This window comes from Aphelocoma coerulescens, chromosome 1 (assembly GCF_041296385.1).
Source record: "Aphelocoma coerulescens isolate FSJ_1873_10779 chromosome 1, UR_Acoe_1.0, whole genome shotgun sequence".
In the NCBI taxonomy this organism is placed as follows: domain Eukaryota; kingdom Metazoa; phylum Chordata; class Aves; order Passeriformes; family Corvidae; genus Aphelocoma; species Aphelocoma coerulescens.
In genome coordinates this window covers 52,730,467-52,747,753 of record NC_091013.1, presented here as the reverse complement: position 1 = coordinate 52,747,753, position 17,287 = coordinate 52,730,467, and the positions used below count along the sequence as shown (strand labels likewise).

The 17,287-nt window shown below is 36.6% G+C and overlaps 1 protein-coding gene across 4 annotated transcripts in view; it reads right to left on the bottom strand.

The window, feature by feature from the left end:
* Positions 1–11,445: 11,445 nt before the first annotated feature.
* DACH1 (dachshund family transcription factor 1) overlaps positions 11,446–17,287 on the bottom strand; it is a 357,124-nt gene continuing 351,282 nt past the window's right edge. For all 4 annotated transcript variants that reach the window (XM_069009250.1, XM_069009258.1, XM_069009277.1 and 1 more), the window contains one exon: positions 11,446–12,212. Coding sequence is in view for 2 of the 4 variants with exons in the window: in XM_069009258.1 (XP_068865359.1) it covers positions 12,175–12,212 (38 nt within the window). In the remaining 2 variants the exon portion in view is untranslated. The remainder of the gene's footprint in view (positions 12,213–17,287) is intronic.

The window sequence follows — 17,287 nt, the reverse complement described above, 5'->3', positions numbered from 1 at the left end:
CATCTAATCCTAAAAGAGGCACCCAAGGGTTGATAACAAATGATTTATTATTTTGAGGTGTGGGTTTTGTCCATTGGCTATAAATAGGTCTATAATATGTAGCTCAAGTTTAACTTTTAGCCATCCTAGTTTAGGGATAATAAATTTCATAGTTTGCCTCCAGAGCTGATCCATGAAAATTGTACTGAATTGTAATTAAGTTGTAACAAACAATTATACAAACCAGTGAGAATTCAATAAATTCAAAGCACGACTCTCTGCATCACTGGTCAAAACAGCAACAAGCAAAGCCAATAACCTGCTGCCAAGTGAGATTCCAGAGTTTCTTTGATCCCACATCTCAAAAATTTATTTTTTGAAAACCTGCAAATACTCAGTATTCAGGTCATTTTAGATGTTACTGTGACTGGTGTATCAAAACCTACTCTCAATTAAATTCATAGAATGATCAAGCAGAAGTCAAGAAGTAAAACAAGGAATAAGCAGAAGAACCTCTGAAGACAAAATAAGTACAATGAAATAATTATTCAGAAATAGTTTCTTCACAATTAACTGTACAAATAAATAATATGAAAGAATAATAGAATGGAGACTTACAAGCGTAAGTCCTCACATTTTCAAAAATTAATGCAGGCAAAGCTGCTGGCATGGTTCCAAAAATCTGCAAAATATTTATTATTTAGTTTTGTCCTCCTCTTTTATAATGAATTCACAATTAAAGAAGTTGTAATTATAACTCAGATACTGGCAAAGTACATTCTATGGTGTTAACCACTGATAGATTTGTAAACAAAAGCAGCTGGACTGGAATTTCTTCAAGGAAATATTTACATGCCAACAGTTTATCAAACTGAAAGTCTGCAGATAAATCTACACATGGGCATTATGTTAATGACGATAGCAACGGTGATTCATATTCTTAGTTGTAGCTGCTTTGTACTGCTTTAGCTGTAAAAGAATAAAACCTGGAAGGAAAAAGGATAAGGAGGCAGGCAAGGGTTTTACTCCCCTGCCTCCTTTCAAGGTTAGAACATTTGTTACATTATACTGGAAATAATGATTAACAATAGGGCCATTGTCCAAGATTCTTTCACCTCTAAAGGCCAGATTTCTGGAGGTATGTAACTCATTTTGGATGCAACTAAGGACTTCATGAAATTATACAAAAGCACAAGTGTCCAGTGAATTTTTAAATGGATATCCATGCAGTTTGAAAATTCCAGGACACAACAAAGCCTTGGAAAAACTAAGTATACATGTGTTTATTAAATCTTCCTACCACTTCAATGCCAGAAAATATCAACAGCTGTTTTAAAAATGCTTCCTGCTGGATTCCTATTCAGCAGGTTCAATTTGCATGCCACTATCTAGGCCTTGGGATTTAAAGGCAATCACACCTTCATATGAATACCTATACCCTACAGAAAAGCATGGACACCTTCCTATCAGTGTTCATTTGTCACCCTTTTGTGAGAGAGTTATATATGGCTGTAACTCCCACCAGAGTATCTCAAGAGTTCAAAATAGGACCATGACTTCAGTATATGAATTTGAATGCAAACACAGACACACAAGAAAAGAATGAAAAACATTAGAAAAACATAAATAATAGAAATAAAGAAAAATAAAATCTCATGGCAGTAGGGTGCATAAATTTCAGCATTTAAGAATTTTTTTCAAGAGAAATTCAGAATAAATAGTATAAGTAGAATAAATAAATATTATAAATAGAATAAATAAATAATTAAAGCAGTTCCCAAAGAAACTTCACCTTAATACTTAAAGCTTCTTTCACGTCAGAAATTCATTCTCTGGAGGATCTTGTTTTTAAGGAGAACTAGAGGTATCTGAAAAGAAGTCTCAAGTTGCAGCATCCCATTCTTTCCAAAGAGGGAAAGGTCCCTTAACTGTTCTTGCAAAGACCTTGGAAGTAGCAGTGAAACACAGTGAACTGGGAACAGTATCCATGCAGTAGAAAGAGACTCAGACCTATTGACTGCAATGAAAGATACTTGTTCAGATAGCTGTGGGCTGAATCTTTCTTCCTTTCCTCTCCCAGACAAGACCTTCAGTGAGTAGCTGAATAATGGGGCAGCTGGTGGAGTAGTGACTGGAAATAACAAAGTACAATTCACAATGGCAGTAAGTACAGGTGACTGGACCTGTGTGCAAGCCACGCAATTTGAATGTGACTGGGGGTTAAGAGGTATGACTGAGAAGTCATGTGTGGTTTGTATGCCAAAGCAAGAAATTTACTGGTAAATTATATGTAATCACCAAAGTTCAAGAAATCTGTGTCCAAACACTGTAGAGAAATCTTTCTGTGTCATTTTCTCTCAAAGTAAAGTTGGCTGTTCACAAAATCTCCTGAGCCTGACCCATACTAGATGCTACACCCCCAAGAATCATAAATAATTTCAACTTCTTTGCTTGGTTGGCTGTTTTTGGGGTTTTGGGTGTTTTTTGTTTGAGGTGTTTTTTTGGCTGATTGGTTTTGTTTTAGGGTTTTTTTTATGTGTGTATGTTTTGTTTGTTTGTTCTTTGGGGGTTTTTGACTGTGTTTTGCTATAAACGAAGGAAGGCTATGGTAGTCTTGGACTATGGAAATCTGTGCCACATCCTAGGACATACTACTGTGTACATTCAGGGTGATTGTCTTGCATAAATAATGAGCCCTCTCCATATCCTGGAAGACTCTAGTATATTGACTATATAAAGAACAGCACTTTTGCATGTGCTCAGTAAAATCAGTGTATTGGGGAAGCACAAAATGTGAGCAGTTTTGTACACACTGACCTTCTGTCTCTTTTTGGGTGTTGGATCTATTGCACACCTGCAGAAGAACCACAGAGGATGGAAGGTTAGCAGAAACCCTCTCTCTGACTTGGAGAAAATGGCAGATAGGATCAACTGTGGCCAAGTGCTTCACGCAGTCCTTGTTAGCTCCTGTTCTGCCTTTGAGAAGGAGGCTGATAGAAATACCCTGTCTGCCAAGTAAATACTTGTTTTGAACTCTCTATGGTCTGCAGACTAATTAGTTATTGCCCTATGTACCCTGGTTACTGCACTGCTAAAGCCTAATCAAATATGAAAAACTGTGTAAGAAATTTTTAATGTGTATTTTGGAAATTATACCAGCTAGGAAAATAAAAAAGTACTAAAAAAAAAGTCATTGAAGTGAAAGAGCAAAATGGAGAAGAACTGATGAAATTTGAACACTTTGATTTTTATCTCCATTCCTGTTGAACTTAATTCTTTACATGCAGTGAGAGAAGAATGGAATGAAAATCAAAGAAGTAAGCAACTCTTTTTACCTTGAATGGAACAATATTTAAGAGAAACATAACTTTTAACACTGAAAACTGTTCATGATGCACAAAAACAAACTGTAGTTTCCCAAAATGTCCCCTGGTACTAATATTCTTGTTTACCAGAAGCTCATTTGCCATGGCCAAATGCTTGCTGATTCAAATAAAAGCACCTCACCAACAATTCGCACAATGATTTAAATTGAACTTGGCCAGCTTAGATAAAAAAAGAAATTACCTAAACTGGAAAAGAAATAAACCTTGCTCAAAATACAGTTTGCTCTTTCTATCCCAAATTAAATACAAAGGAATGATATAGTGGCACTCTCTTTAATGACCACTACTTAGATGAATATGCAGCATTTTTTAAAAGGGTGAAGTATTTTTAAACTTGAATAAAACATACAACTACAGACTGTTAGAAAAATGCATTGTACAACTCATTTACTCAGGCAAGTTTTATAGAAGGGTCCAGGGTTAGTAGGAGTCCTAAGGTAAGTGCCTGCTATTGTTCTCGCAACAAAATACACTCTTCTTACAGTCCCAAATATAATCTTTCTGAATGCTGATAGCGGCTTAGTAAATCAAAAGAAAAAGCACTAGTTATTGTTATCATAATCTGTCTTCACTCCAGTAACACCTGGAAATAAATAAAAAAGAACAATACCCTTATGAATCAATAAATAGCTAATTGATTTAAGCATAATTTATTTGTAAAAAGAAGATTAAGTATAGCGAGGCAGAATATCCCTGATGTCATACATTTGCAACTTCATACGATGTCTCCTCAGTACCCCCATGCCCAATTCAAAAGCTTCACTCAAGCCAAAACCCCACCTACCAGCTTTAATTTATCAGCTCCACTTCAAACCCAAACCTCAGCAGGGTTTATGGGACCTTTTGGAGATGGTGCATTGCAGAGGGCAGCAGGCCCAATCACAGAGCGTGTTTCCACTGCTGATTGCTGTGATGCAAGGCGGGAAGGACCACACTATGACACGATGCAATCTGTTGCACTTCTAGCACTGCATCACCTCACCATGTCATTACCAGCAATGAAGTTGCTACTGGTTGCCAGTCCTGGCCTTATGCAGAGTACCAGCTGCTATGGCCACATTCCAAGTGGCAAAATCCAGATGATATCCTTTCACATGACTAAGTTCCACCAGGGAAAGAAACTGCTTTAGGAGCCTGAGTGCACACCAGAAGCTCAAATGCAAGGCAAATTCATCCTACAGAGGCCCATTTTTGCACATAAACTGCTCATGTAGATGCACTTTTAATGCACCTTTAAAAGACAGGATCTACAAGACACCAGACCTGTCCACTTCTCAAAGTAAGTGGTATGAACACTTTCCCAAGAAAGTATGGGCAGGGCCATTCAGTTTGCCTCTTATTTTCAGTGGATTTACACTCCCTCTCCTCTCCATCAGTAGAGAGCTAATACTAAATAGTTACAGCTTGATGTGCATGGGGGAGAAGCAAGAGGAGGAAAAACGCAACAAGAGAAAAAATGTGTCGTTCAGTGTAGTAGTAGGGCATATGGGTGGTTAGACCCTTGCACTGTGGAACTGGGGAAATGGTTGGGATTGGCAGCTGTGTATTTCCTTCTTTTCAATTATTCTTCTAGGTTATGTAATGAGATTTCTGATGTGGTGAAATGCACAATGCATCACTTTGTTCAGCTAAGATTCTGGCTCCAAGAGGAGGTTATGCCCATGCTAGGCATCTAGGTGCCTCAAAGGGGAACTGATACATCATTATCAGTGCCCAAGGAGCATTCAGGAGAGTCATGGAAACACTTAGTAAGCATTGCATACTTCAAAAATGCACTTTATTATGATTTTGAATTAGGCAGGTGGATGCTGTTAGAGTTTCTTTTTTCACATTTTGAATCCTGAAATCATTGAACTCATTTTGTACTATAACCATTACCTTTTTTCCTCCAAGTTTGTCTGTAGCTTAGTTTAACTTTTTGCTGTGATTTTGTTTTAAACCCACAATTCACCACTTGGGTCTTATCTTCTATATAAGATCTATATATGCCATATATACATCTGCAGCTTTGTAGAGGTTTGCGTTGGAGGCATATAGGATAAGATTTTACCCAGAAAACCTAAGAATTAGAGCTGCTTTATTATTAATAATTATTATTATCATTATTTACTGCTTCTGTAAGGTATCCTGTGAACCTGTTCAGTTTCCAGCTCTGAAGTGGCTTCACAGGATAATACTAGCATCTGTTTCCCAGAGGTGTGCTTGTTATTGATCAGCTCACAAAGAAGGTAATACTTTATCTCTGTCCTCTTCAATTGTTAAATTGAGTTCAGATTGTTCAAGAGATCCATGTAGAAACTTATTTCTGGCTTCCAATATATCATCCCATCACCGAACAGCCAGAATCTGCAGCATCAGTTTGGTCACAGTGAACAGAAGCCAAATGGTTATTAGTTGCTTCTGAATTGAATTGAAAACGATGTCTGCTTGCCCAGGACCCTGCCAAATGAGTTTGTTTGCTGCATCTGTATCTTGCCACATCTTTCTAAAGAGTATCTTTAGAATCCATTTTCTCCTTATTGCATCACTATTTACTTCCATCTTGACAGCTGAAATCTCCTCTTTTCTGCCATCCCTATGTTCTATTCAAAATTCTGTTGCAGCCTCATTCCTTTAGTCTGCTTTCCTTACCAAAACTTTCCTTTTCATCTACTTTGCAATTCACCCCATTATTAGCACCTCCAAAACAAAAACACTACAAAATCCTTCAGAACTGAGTTCTAATTAAATATCCTTGTACCATGATACAGCTCCAGAGACACTGAAGCCCAAAGCCACTCCTTTTGTCTCTCCAGTTTTAAAATGCCAAGTTTAACCTTTCCATACCTCAGGCTCCCAATCTTCTTGACAACACTTACTTGACAGAGAAGCCAACAATCCAAATTGATTGCTTCAAAGTCCTCAGTATCTCAGAATGGTAAAAATCTATAGAACTACAAAGTAGTTGGTGGCCTTGCAGGACCAGTTCCAAGAAAGCAATTTGAAAAAAAATGAAGGAAATATATTTTTAAAAAGGGATCTGTTCCAGCTTACCATTTCCAATTTCCTCAAAGACTATCTGGCCAGTATACCCAAGAAAACGACATCAACTTACTTTCTTTAACCCAAACAGCTGGTTTTTATATTATTAGACATATTATTTATTGTCTTTATTTATTACTAGAAAATTAATCTGATATCTGATTGACAAGTTGCTAGAGCTTATAATTCTTATTATTTAAATTAATTATATCTGTATTAAAATAGGTGACATTTTTATCCTCTCTGTATTCACTTGCTGTATCTTCTCTCACATCTTGCTGTTAGTGCAGCTCGTTCTTCTGGCCTCCTGATATGGAAAATCAAAAAGCTGTCAATGCTTAAATATATCCCAGCAATTTATATTCTAGATCTGATTACTGCTATTTATAGGATAAAATTTTGCTCCTTGTTAAGCTGGACTCAGAAAGTGTTATGCCTAGAAGGGCATAATGCAAACAAGCCTTGTAGTTCTAGAAACACAAAAAACTGAGTTTGGAAGGGATCTCTGAAGGTCAAGCAGTCTAAACTTCTGTAAACTGCGGACAGTTAGACCAGGTTTCTCAGGGCCTTGCTCATCCAAGGTTTAAAAATCTCCAAAGATGGAGATCCTGGAACTTTGCAAAAACTGGTCTAGTGCTTCATCTTTCTCATTTTGACTTCTTCACCTTTACATCCAGCTGGAGTTTCTTTTATTTTTTTTGTAGCAGGGACCTGTTTTCTTTTCCTTTTGCTGTATACAGCAAGATGAACCTAGTTCTGTTTTTATTAATCTAATTTAGAGCATCAATTAATCAATTCACTCAATATGCCAACCATTGCTACTCTAACCTGGATGAAGAAATCATGTTTCTCCGTAGATCATGTGCAAATTCTCCCAAGTTGCTTAGTAATGCATAGTACTTGACTTTTAGGGGAACATTTACAAAGCTTCCAAGTACTCTGGGTGTCTAGATTTTATTTCTAACTTGATTCCTTTTAAGAGTTTGAATTCCAGAAAGTTCTTGTTTCCTCTCTCTTTGAAAGTGAAGCTTTTTAAGCAGGTGGCTGTAGCTTGAAATGGTGTGATACTGCTGCTGGTGGAACCTTCATCATTGATCAGGGTGAGCTCCTGCTCAGCAAAGGCTCACTAATACATTCCTCAGTATCCCATGGATGAGTTAGCAGCTACTGAAAAAATAAGTTTCACAGAGCTCTGGAGCTAGGATATTTTATTTTGTGAACAGCATTGAAAATGCCTGAAGTTTGGCCAGCAAAACTGGAAGTATCTGTAATCAGCAGTCACACTTGAAAGTCTTGGCCTCAGTCTTTGTTTATTGCAGTCTTGTGTCAAATAACATGTAAGCACATAACAAATGAAGTAATTTTCAAGAATTTATAGAACCTTCAACAAATAAGAGGTTTGCCTTTCAGATCAAAACTTGACCTTAAAATCTCTTTTCATTGCAAAAATACAAAAAATTAAAAGAAAAAATTCTCATTTGAGTCTGTCAGTTCTTACAGGATTTTCCTAAAACTTTAGACATCTAGCTGCTGACTCTGAATTTCTTCAGGATCTGACCATAACTGACTACTAAGTTAAAGGCAAGATATATTTAGCACAATCTTTTCTTGATTTTGATCTGAGCTTTGGCATAATTTTTGTTTTATTTAAGTCACAAGGAGTACCAACATCTGACTATCTATCAGCCCATTCAGCCTCAGACCTGCTAAATGCCAGATACCTTGCACAGATGAAGCACCTATTTATTAATGGAGGTAGGGTGGAATTTATGAGAGTACAGTTCCTTTCTGCTGAAAGGGATTATTTCCTGGGATGCTTAAAAACATAGAGGTAGGTTGCTAGTCTGTTACTGTAGAGATAATTTGGGTTTCAGCATGAGCCAGACTGAGATTAATGAGTTTATTACTTTTTACCCTGCTTTAGCTGTGCCAGAGTTTATAGCAGGGGAGCTGGCTACAGTGTAGCTGGGATCCTTACTGATTCAGACATGCCGGACATTTTAACGCAGGCAAAAGGAGACTGTGATTGCCCTATATACAGATGACCAAAATCCTAATCAACCAGCCAGCAATAACAACCTGCTGGAATCCTGTCAGGTTCATGTTTGTCTGTCAGCCTCATGCTTGCAGTCCCCAGGCCATCCAGGGTTAGTGGAATGGGCTTATCCAAGAAAGCTAATCTATTCTGCTGTCCCAAACAGGTCTGCCCCCTAATGAAAGCAGAAGTGTTCATGTAGGTATGGATAAGAAAGGAAGGGAAGAGAAAGGATGGGAAGAGAAGGCAAGCCAAGGCCAGGCAAGGTAGGACAATAAGGGAGAATACTCAAAATCAGTCATACCTCTCTGAATTTTGAATTTTCTGTAAGCAAAACCAACTTAGTTCCAGATTTACTCTTAAATAACCATTTTGACCCTAAAAAAAGCAGCCTGATTTTTTCTCACAATGCCACCTGAAGATATGCTAAGCCAGAACTATTTATTTCTCCAAATGCCTGTTGAAATGTCTGAATACTTGAGGTTTGTTAAAAAAAAGTGTTTCTAAATACATTTTATCAAGTGAAGGAGATTTGAGACAAAACTAACAGGATTACCGCTGCATTTTTGAAGTTAGAGGAATAATATTGTTTTTTCCATCAATGTGTCCACTTTACATTATTCAGCACAAAGCTTTGTGAAATAAGAATCATGGGAATATCACAATATAAAGGAAAAAGGTACAAATAACAGCTTCATAAACTGAGAAATGTACATAAATAAATCATGTAGATGGGGGCAGTTTGCTTAGCTGGCAAGAAAAAAAAATGGAAAATATGCTTGTTAAACAATAACCACAGAGTGTGCTTTTATGATGTTTTTCACCACAGTAATTCATATTAGATAGAAGCAGTTGCATGTTAAATAAAATCATTCAGCATTGTTCTCCTCACACTACAAAGAGCTGACTTATGTTGTTTTTAGATGCCTCCCATTAGAAAGTAAATATTCCTCTGATGTTATACATTTCAGAAAATTTAATAAAGATGAACTGTAAATAAAGTCGCAGGGAGATTTCAGACAGTTTTATTAGCAGATTGTTGAAAAGAAAAGAAAATTAAATACAATAACAGTAAACGTGGTTCTCACATTGAAACCAGGCTCAAATAACTAGGCTACCATAGAAAAATTTCCAATTCTTGCATTATGATGTAAAAACAGATTTTTGTACAGATTTTGTACAACAAAATTCGTAATAACCTTTTTCATTTTTAGAAAACTTTAAATATATAGATAAAAATAGACAATTTTCATAGGTCCTACATGAAGATGAGTATGTTCTGTTCCAAGGGCTTGCATAGAGCGCAAATGTGGTTATAATATAGAACAACTAGACATTAATATCTTTAAGATTACAAAAGCATATAAACAATAACATGAGCACAACTTTTCTTCATAATCTATGCAAAAAAAAAAAGAAAAAAAAAATCCAAATCAAAAACCAAAACCAAAATACCAACCCAAAACCTGTAAAACTAAAGAGGGGCAAAAAATTTCAACTTACGGTAACATCTCATGTTCTGTAATATTTACATGTTTTTAGCAAGATTCTTTCTAAACATCCAGCTCATAAATTGGTTCCCCTTTAATCCTTAACACTTCTGTTTATGTACCAAGCCAAACACTGAGGCATTCCCAAAGGTCTTGAAAGAATATACTGTAAAACTACTAAACCTACTTACAGGTGACTCTATGCAAGGAGCAGAGCAATGGTAAATGCTAGTACATATTTCAGTTGTAGGCTTTTAATTCTCTTTCAGATATGAATGATTCAAAAGCTTGCCACAAGTCCATCTAACTTTACAGCTGTTAACCCTTTAAAGACTGCATATGAAAAAACTGGAGTACAGAATCCCATATGTGTTTAAGCAACTATGAAAATCATGAAAGAATCATGGTTAGAAAATAACATCACTACAAAGTATTAGACAACAATATTTAATGAAAAATATTGCTCAATATTTCTTTAAAAAAATTACTGTGATGTGAACTTGTATATACATCTTTCTATTGTTAAAAAAGGATTGTGGTGGCGTAAATATGAACTGCAAAAAATAAATGTGTACCAGTATTGCAAGGAAGACCTACAAACTATAGAAGCTCAGTGCTAAAGTTTACAAAACATTAGATTTTTTTTTTTTTGGACAAAATAATATTAATATCCAATCAGAACTACTTTTAAAGAAATATTTGCTTTAAGTTAGGCATCTTAGACATTTAAGGTTTTGATATGTTTCCATGTAATAAATAATATTTTATATGCATAAAACATTAGATGAAGAAAGCATAATCACAAAACTTACAGTAATAGCACTGATTCACAAAATCAGTCTTTAAAGGGGTAACCCAAAAGTACGCAAAGCAAAGAACATAATTTTTAGTAATGTAATAAGCAGTGTTTTGCAGCTTACTTCCAGTTATCAGCACAAAGGTGAAAACACATATTGTAGCTTTCATAAAGACAGTGAAAGTAACACATAACCATCCTTCCCTAAGACAAGGTGGGAGGGACAATAGACTTCAACTGTATCACTCAGTTCTACGTGGAATTGGACTGATACATCAAGTGTTTGTTAGGTTTTCTTTTTTTTAGCAACATTGACGTAATATGACATTAACATATAAAAATATTTCTGGCATTTTGACTTGCTGCTCAGCCACAGTCCATTCTTAGAAGTGCACTAGTCAGGGCACTAACCAGGGCTCAATATACAAATAAAAGTGGCTGATACAGAATTCTGACTTGTTACCAGATGCTTAAGATCTCATTCAGTAATACTGTGACTCCAGGACAAATATTTACATGCCTGCATGCGTTAAAACTAGAAAGGTGTCTTTCTGACCAACAGGGTGACAAAACAATATTATCTAAAAGTTTCATTTCCTAAACTCTAGATTTCTACTGCATACATAATACCTTCCTTGTGTGATTTGTGTTATATACTGTACATGTGACCAACATTTTGATAAGAAGCAAAGTCTTTTATTTCATAAACCCCTGCCAGTTTACAATGAGAAATTAGTATTTTTTTTTTTTTCTTTTGTTTGTTTTATTTTAGGAAAAGAGACTTTGTGAACAGTAAAACAGTTTGTTTACATTCAGCATTTCTTTTCACTTACACAAAATTCCATTTCACTTAATGTATTCTAACATATATGTGTTGGTCTCTTGGAAAGCATGTGGAAAAAATGTCTTTAGAAGAAAACCCTCAATCATAGTTTGAAAACTGAATGTAACAATTTTTTCTTCTTTTACCTTTTTTTTTTTCCTTTTTTTTTAAATAAGAATCCTCTTATGCCCTCTACAAGTTCATTTCTGAGCTGTCTTGCTGGTTTCGGTATGGTATAACAGTCTGTAAGTGTACTTGGACACCGCTGGAAGGATCATTGGATGTGCTCAAATATAGAATCATCAGAGGAGGAGAGAGTCTGCATTCCTTGAAAAAGGGAATACTCAGCCTTGTTCTGACTGCCTGTGATTTTGGATACAATAGTCCGGCACAGAGATGCAGATTTTCGCTGTGAGAACAGTGCTACTGTACATTTACACACATTCTCTAGATCTCCAGGTTGAGCCACAGGAGATAACCAAAGGAGGACACTCTTGCAGAATTCTTTACATTTTTGAAGAACATTGATAAATGAAGTTGAGGAAATTGGTTTGAAAACATTTTGTTTCCACAGAACTCCTTATGAGCCAATGTCTTACTGCAACGTTCTTTACCGTAGCACACGTATGTTCAGCAGGAAAAATTCAGTACATGACAGTAGTTTTCAAATAAAGTCTTCCATCTAAAATATGAAAGAGAAACATTTGCTTTATATATTTATATCTGCAATGACTCAAAAAGAGGAAAAACCCCATAAGACTTAAAACCTCAGTGGAAGCAGTCATGCAACAAATCTGTAAAATGTCCCCTATGGTACATTTTGTCTAAAATAAAAGAAAATCATAAAATATGAATGTCACCTTTCCTATTTCATCTGACAGTGGTCAAATTTGTTGAAAATTACACGCACTTTGCAAGTTGTGAAAACTGTAACAACTTCTGAAGCTTTAATGTATGCTGGACTCGTATCAGTGCTAGGGCACTAGGAATGTAGGTGCAGCCTCTGTGCATGTGTTTTTACTGATATGCAAACATAACTGAATAGTGCTGAACAGCAATTATTTCCTTCATGGTTGCAGAGCAAAAAAATCTTCTTGCATGCAATCGTTAGTACTCCCATCGCTAAAGGCATAGCTCATACTTTCTGATTTAGCTGTGTTGTTAAATATACCATGTAATGTAACCATTGTGCACATTTGTAGCTATTTATATAGAACCCAGTATAGGATATTTAATCGGTATCAGTGAAGTATAGCCTCCTTCCCCCCATAAATGAGATTGACTGAACAATTACTATGTTAAAGATGTAAGCACGTTTCTCACAACATTTTTTCCACCCAAGTGAGGAGCATATATTTAAGTGAGATATGTGAGGGAACATGAGAAACTATAAGCTCACCTAGCCAGTAACTCTTGATCTAGAAAAATTTGAAGAGAACATACTGCCACAACATATTTTCACCTAATTTGTAAGTACAAAGCAATTTTTTCTTCACTTGGGACATGAACATCTTATATACACCTATTCTCATAGCAATATAAAGATTAGTTTTTAAAAAACAGAAAAATTTCTTAGCTTTCTGACCTGTAGAAGGTGTTGTCCCCATGTGAATAAAGCATATTATGAAGTAATTAATCCTCCCCACTGCATAATTACTAAACACTACTTATATTTTAGAATATAAGCATTTGCAAGTACAAGCAGTATCTCAGCTCTGAAAGTTTGCATGAGCTTCTTATTTAAATCTAAGTAAATTCAGCAAATATTTCTAAGATTTCCAAAGTTTCTATTTCTGTTTTGGTTTTCTTAGTCTAACATTTTTATTCCAAATCAGTCTATAAAATTTTTATTAGACATACAGTAAAAAATAGATATTCAGTGAGGAAATTGTGTGACATAAACCTGTGCAAATGAATGCTGAAATTTTTTAAATGCTTGGTTATCATTGAAACAGGTGGCATCACGTCCATGAGCTTACTGTAATTGTTGAGAGATAGAAAAGTTTAATCTGAAAGCAGACAAAAGTACACCATACACAGCTGTAAAACCTTCTGCACATCCCTTTCCAGTTCTGTCAGAACTGCTGGGGAAAGTAGGAGACTGCAGAATCACTCTGCTGCAGTGATTCTTATCTAGTGCCCCTTTGTTTTTCCTTTTCCACCACTAGGTTTCTTTTGTGAGCTTCTGGGGTATATGCCCTTCTGCTACTTTCTCTTTACATTTTTTTACCCCCTTTCCCTACTTTTTCATGTTCCTGGTTTTTGGTTTTTTTCTGGCAGAGTAGACGATAACTTTCCCACTAAATAAAAGTGCTTCCACTCAGAACCATTTCCATTCTCTTCTCTCTTTATGGTCTTTTTTTGCACTGAAGAGAAATAAAAAGCAATTGAGTAAGGCCTTAACTTAAAGACTTTTTTATTATTATTTGATGCATGAAGACAACAAAAATGCTTATGGGAATTCAGGAGAGAAAGAAGGAGCCTCTGAAATGGAACTTTGTAAAACTGAAGGCCTGGAACACCACCTCCAAGGAAAACCTGCATCAAGTACAGGATAGCTAGCACTACTCCTGGCCACGTTTCCATATAGTTCTCCCAAACATATTGCATAAACACAATAAACATTTACAGCACTAAAGCTGTCTGGATACCTCTGTAGGAGTATTATTCTGCATATATACAAACACTTTGGCTATCCTGAACATACACTTGCTAATGAATGCTATGCATAATTCCCATACCTTAACATTCTGATAACCTGCAGTCAGTAACTGATTTTATTTTACTATACTAGGTCTCCATTTACCTTTTAAAGTATGTATCAAAACATATTCTCAATTAAAAATACAGCTGCAGGAAGCCAACAAAAGATGAACAGCAGTACAGTTTCAAAAGTCAGCTCTATTTTATACTGCTTAAGGATCCAACTGGGCAGTGAAATCAATAAGAGATTTTCCACTTTGAGAAGAAGACACTATCAGATCCTGCATTCTGTATCCACAGACTGAATAAGACAATGAACAAGAATAGAAATGGGCAGCTCTACAAAGCACCTTCCTTACTAAGTAAACAGATACTTGTTTATATACATAAGTTCTCTTCAACATCTTCATTAATGCCTTGGCCACAGGACTCGAAGGAATACTAAGTATTCCAATGACACTAAATTGGGAGGAGCTGCTGACTCCCTGGAGGGCACAGAGGCCCTGCAGAGACACCTCGACAAATGAGAGAGGTAGGCAATCATCAGCCATATGAAGTTTAACAACAGCAACTGCTGGATTCAGCACCTGGGATGGAGAAATCCTGGTGTTGTACAAAGACTAGAGAATGATAGATTGGAGAGCAGTGCCACGGAAAGGGACCTGGGGGTCCTGGTCAATGGCAAGTTGAACATGAGTCAGCAGTGCCCTGGCAGCCAGGAGGGCCAACCCTGTCCTGAGGGGCATCAGGCACAGCATCGCCAGCCGGGCAAGGGAGGGGACTGTCTGGAGGGGAAGCTGTATGAGGAGCAGCTGCAGTCATTTTGTCTGTTCAGCCTGGAGGAGACTGAGGGGAGACCTCATTGCTTTCTTCAGTTTCCTCACACGGAAAAGTGGATGGGCAGGAGCTGATCTCTTCACTCTCATGACCAGTGACAGGACTTGAGTAAACAGCATAAAGCCAAGTCAGGGGAGGCTTAGGTTGGATATCAGAAAAAGGCTCTTCACCAAGAGGGTAGCTGGGAACTGGAACAAGCTCCCCAGGGAAGTGGTCACAGCACTGTGGCTGAGAAGTTCATGTAGCCACTCATGAATAACAAGCAACAGGTGAACAGCACTGCACTTCAGAAATTCAAAGACTTCAGCTGTGCTAAGAAAAACTCACAGGTCTGCAGAGGAACGATAACCTCATATCACAAAGTGGTGACCAAATACAATCCCTATATTTGACTGCTGTCTTTTTCCATTGGTGACTCCTACTACCTTGTTCCTATCCACTTCTCTCCCTATTTGTAATGTTCTGACGTTCTTCCCAAATGACAGGAACTTCTCAGTGTTGTTGCCAAAGCCACCAGAATCACTTCGCCTCTAGGTGTAGCCAGAGCTCCTATCTGAATACAAGTGGAGTATTACCACTGATAGGCCTTTAATGATTTCAAGGTTAGAATCACAGACAAAACCTACAAATCATGAGAGTGATCAGCAAATCGAGCCAGCTCATCCTTTGTAAGCCAATGTGAAAATGCCATTACTCCTAAATCCTGAGCATGCCTGTGCCTTCTGCCTCCTGATCAGCTTTAATTTAACAGCTACACAGGCCTGTTGCATTACTTTGTTCTGTTAACAAATGCAGAATTTGTCTATCAGCATAAAAACAATTTAATGTAGAACAAATATGGAATATTTTAGCCACACAAACATATGCATACAAACATATACTACACAAACACACACACAGAGCTTCTACTAAGGATGTTTACAACACTGGGGTATATTTTTAGCCTACTGAAAACTGTTGATCTGTGGTGAAGTTTCCCAAATTTACATACTGTTATATACAATATAAATACATAAAACTCACTTTTACTCTTAGGAAGTCAAACAAAAACACGAACTGGGAAAATACTGCTAAATTTCTAAATAGAACAGTGTGTGATTAGCAGATTGTCATCTGTTTTAATTGCTCTTTTGCAAATGGCAGTGTTCAGCAAGATCACACAAGCTCATGCTAGTAACTCAAACTGAAAATGCCACTACTCCTAAACATCATTTGTTTTTGTCTGTGGATTGATATGACAGAAATTCTACCCAGAGTGAGGGAGTATTTTTTTAGATCAACTCTTTTTAATTAAGATTCATTTGGAGGATTTTGAATGAACGTGCCCAAATAGTTAGAAGGTCATAAATGTTATAAAAAACAAACAAATGGAACTGACATAAAAGTTTGCAATGTTGAAACAAATCATATGCCTTGAAATGCATTCCCACAGAGATGTCATCTGGGGAATGATTCACATTAGTGTTCTGTGGGCAGCTTGCAGTAAGTACCTCTATGGGCCCAGCATTTTCAGAGGTAAAAACAAAAACCCACTCAAATATTATTACTATTAATATGCAACCTTGTAAACTGACAATGTGCAATGAAATGTTAAGTTTTGTCTTCAGTTGCAAACTAAATAAGTCATCCATTAGATGGTAATGTCTGTATTTCTGCCACTCAGTATAAGTCACAGTGGGGTTGTTCACCACCCAAAAATCATATTTTAGTTTGTATTCTCAGAACTGCTTTAAAAATAAATGTAATAACAGTGATCATCATGACTATAATACTGCAGTCTTTGGTTTATGAAAATCTGCTAATCAACGTCCAAGGTGTTCTGTCACATCTGAATTCAGTCACTTGCTATCTTATAAAAGCCTGCTGAGGTAAATTCTTCTTAGGAATAAGATAGTGTTTTCTGTAGTTAGGAGCTGAAAACAACCAACCAATTGTCCAAACAGACAGAAAGATGCAGTAGAGAGCTGATAAGAAAGAAACCTCCAGGGTGCAGGTTAAGAAGAAAAAAAAAGGACAAAATACTTTGTGAGAAGGAAAATCACAGAATCATAGAATGGTCTGGGTTGGAAGGGACCTTGAAGATCACCAAGGACCACTCTCCTGCCGTGGGTAGGGATTCCTTTCACTAGGCCCGTTGCTCAAAAAACGAATGACAAGATAGGAAATCTCAGTGTGAGCTTTGGAAAGTTAGGATGCTAAGGTTTGAATAATTTTTTT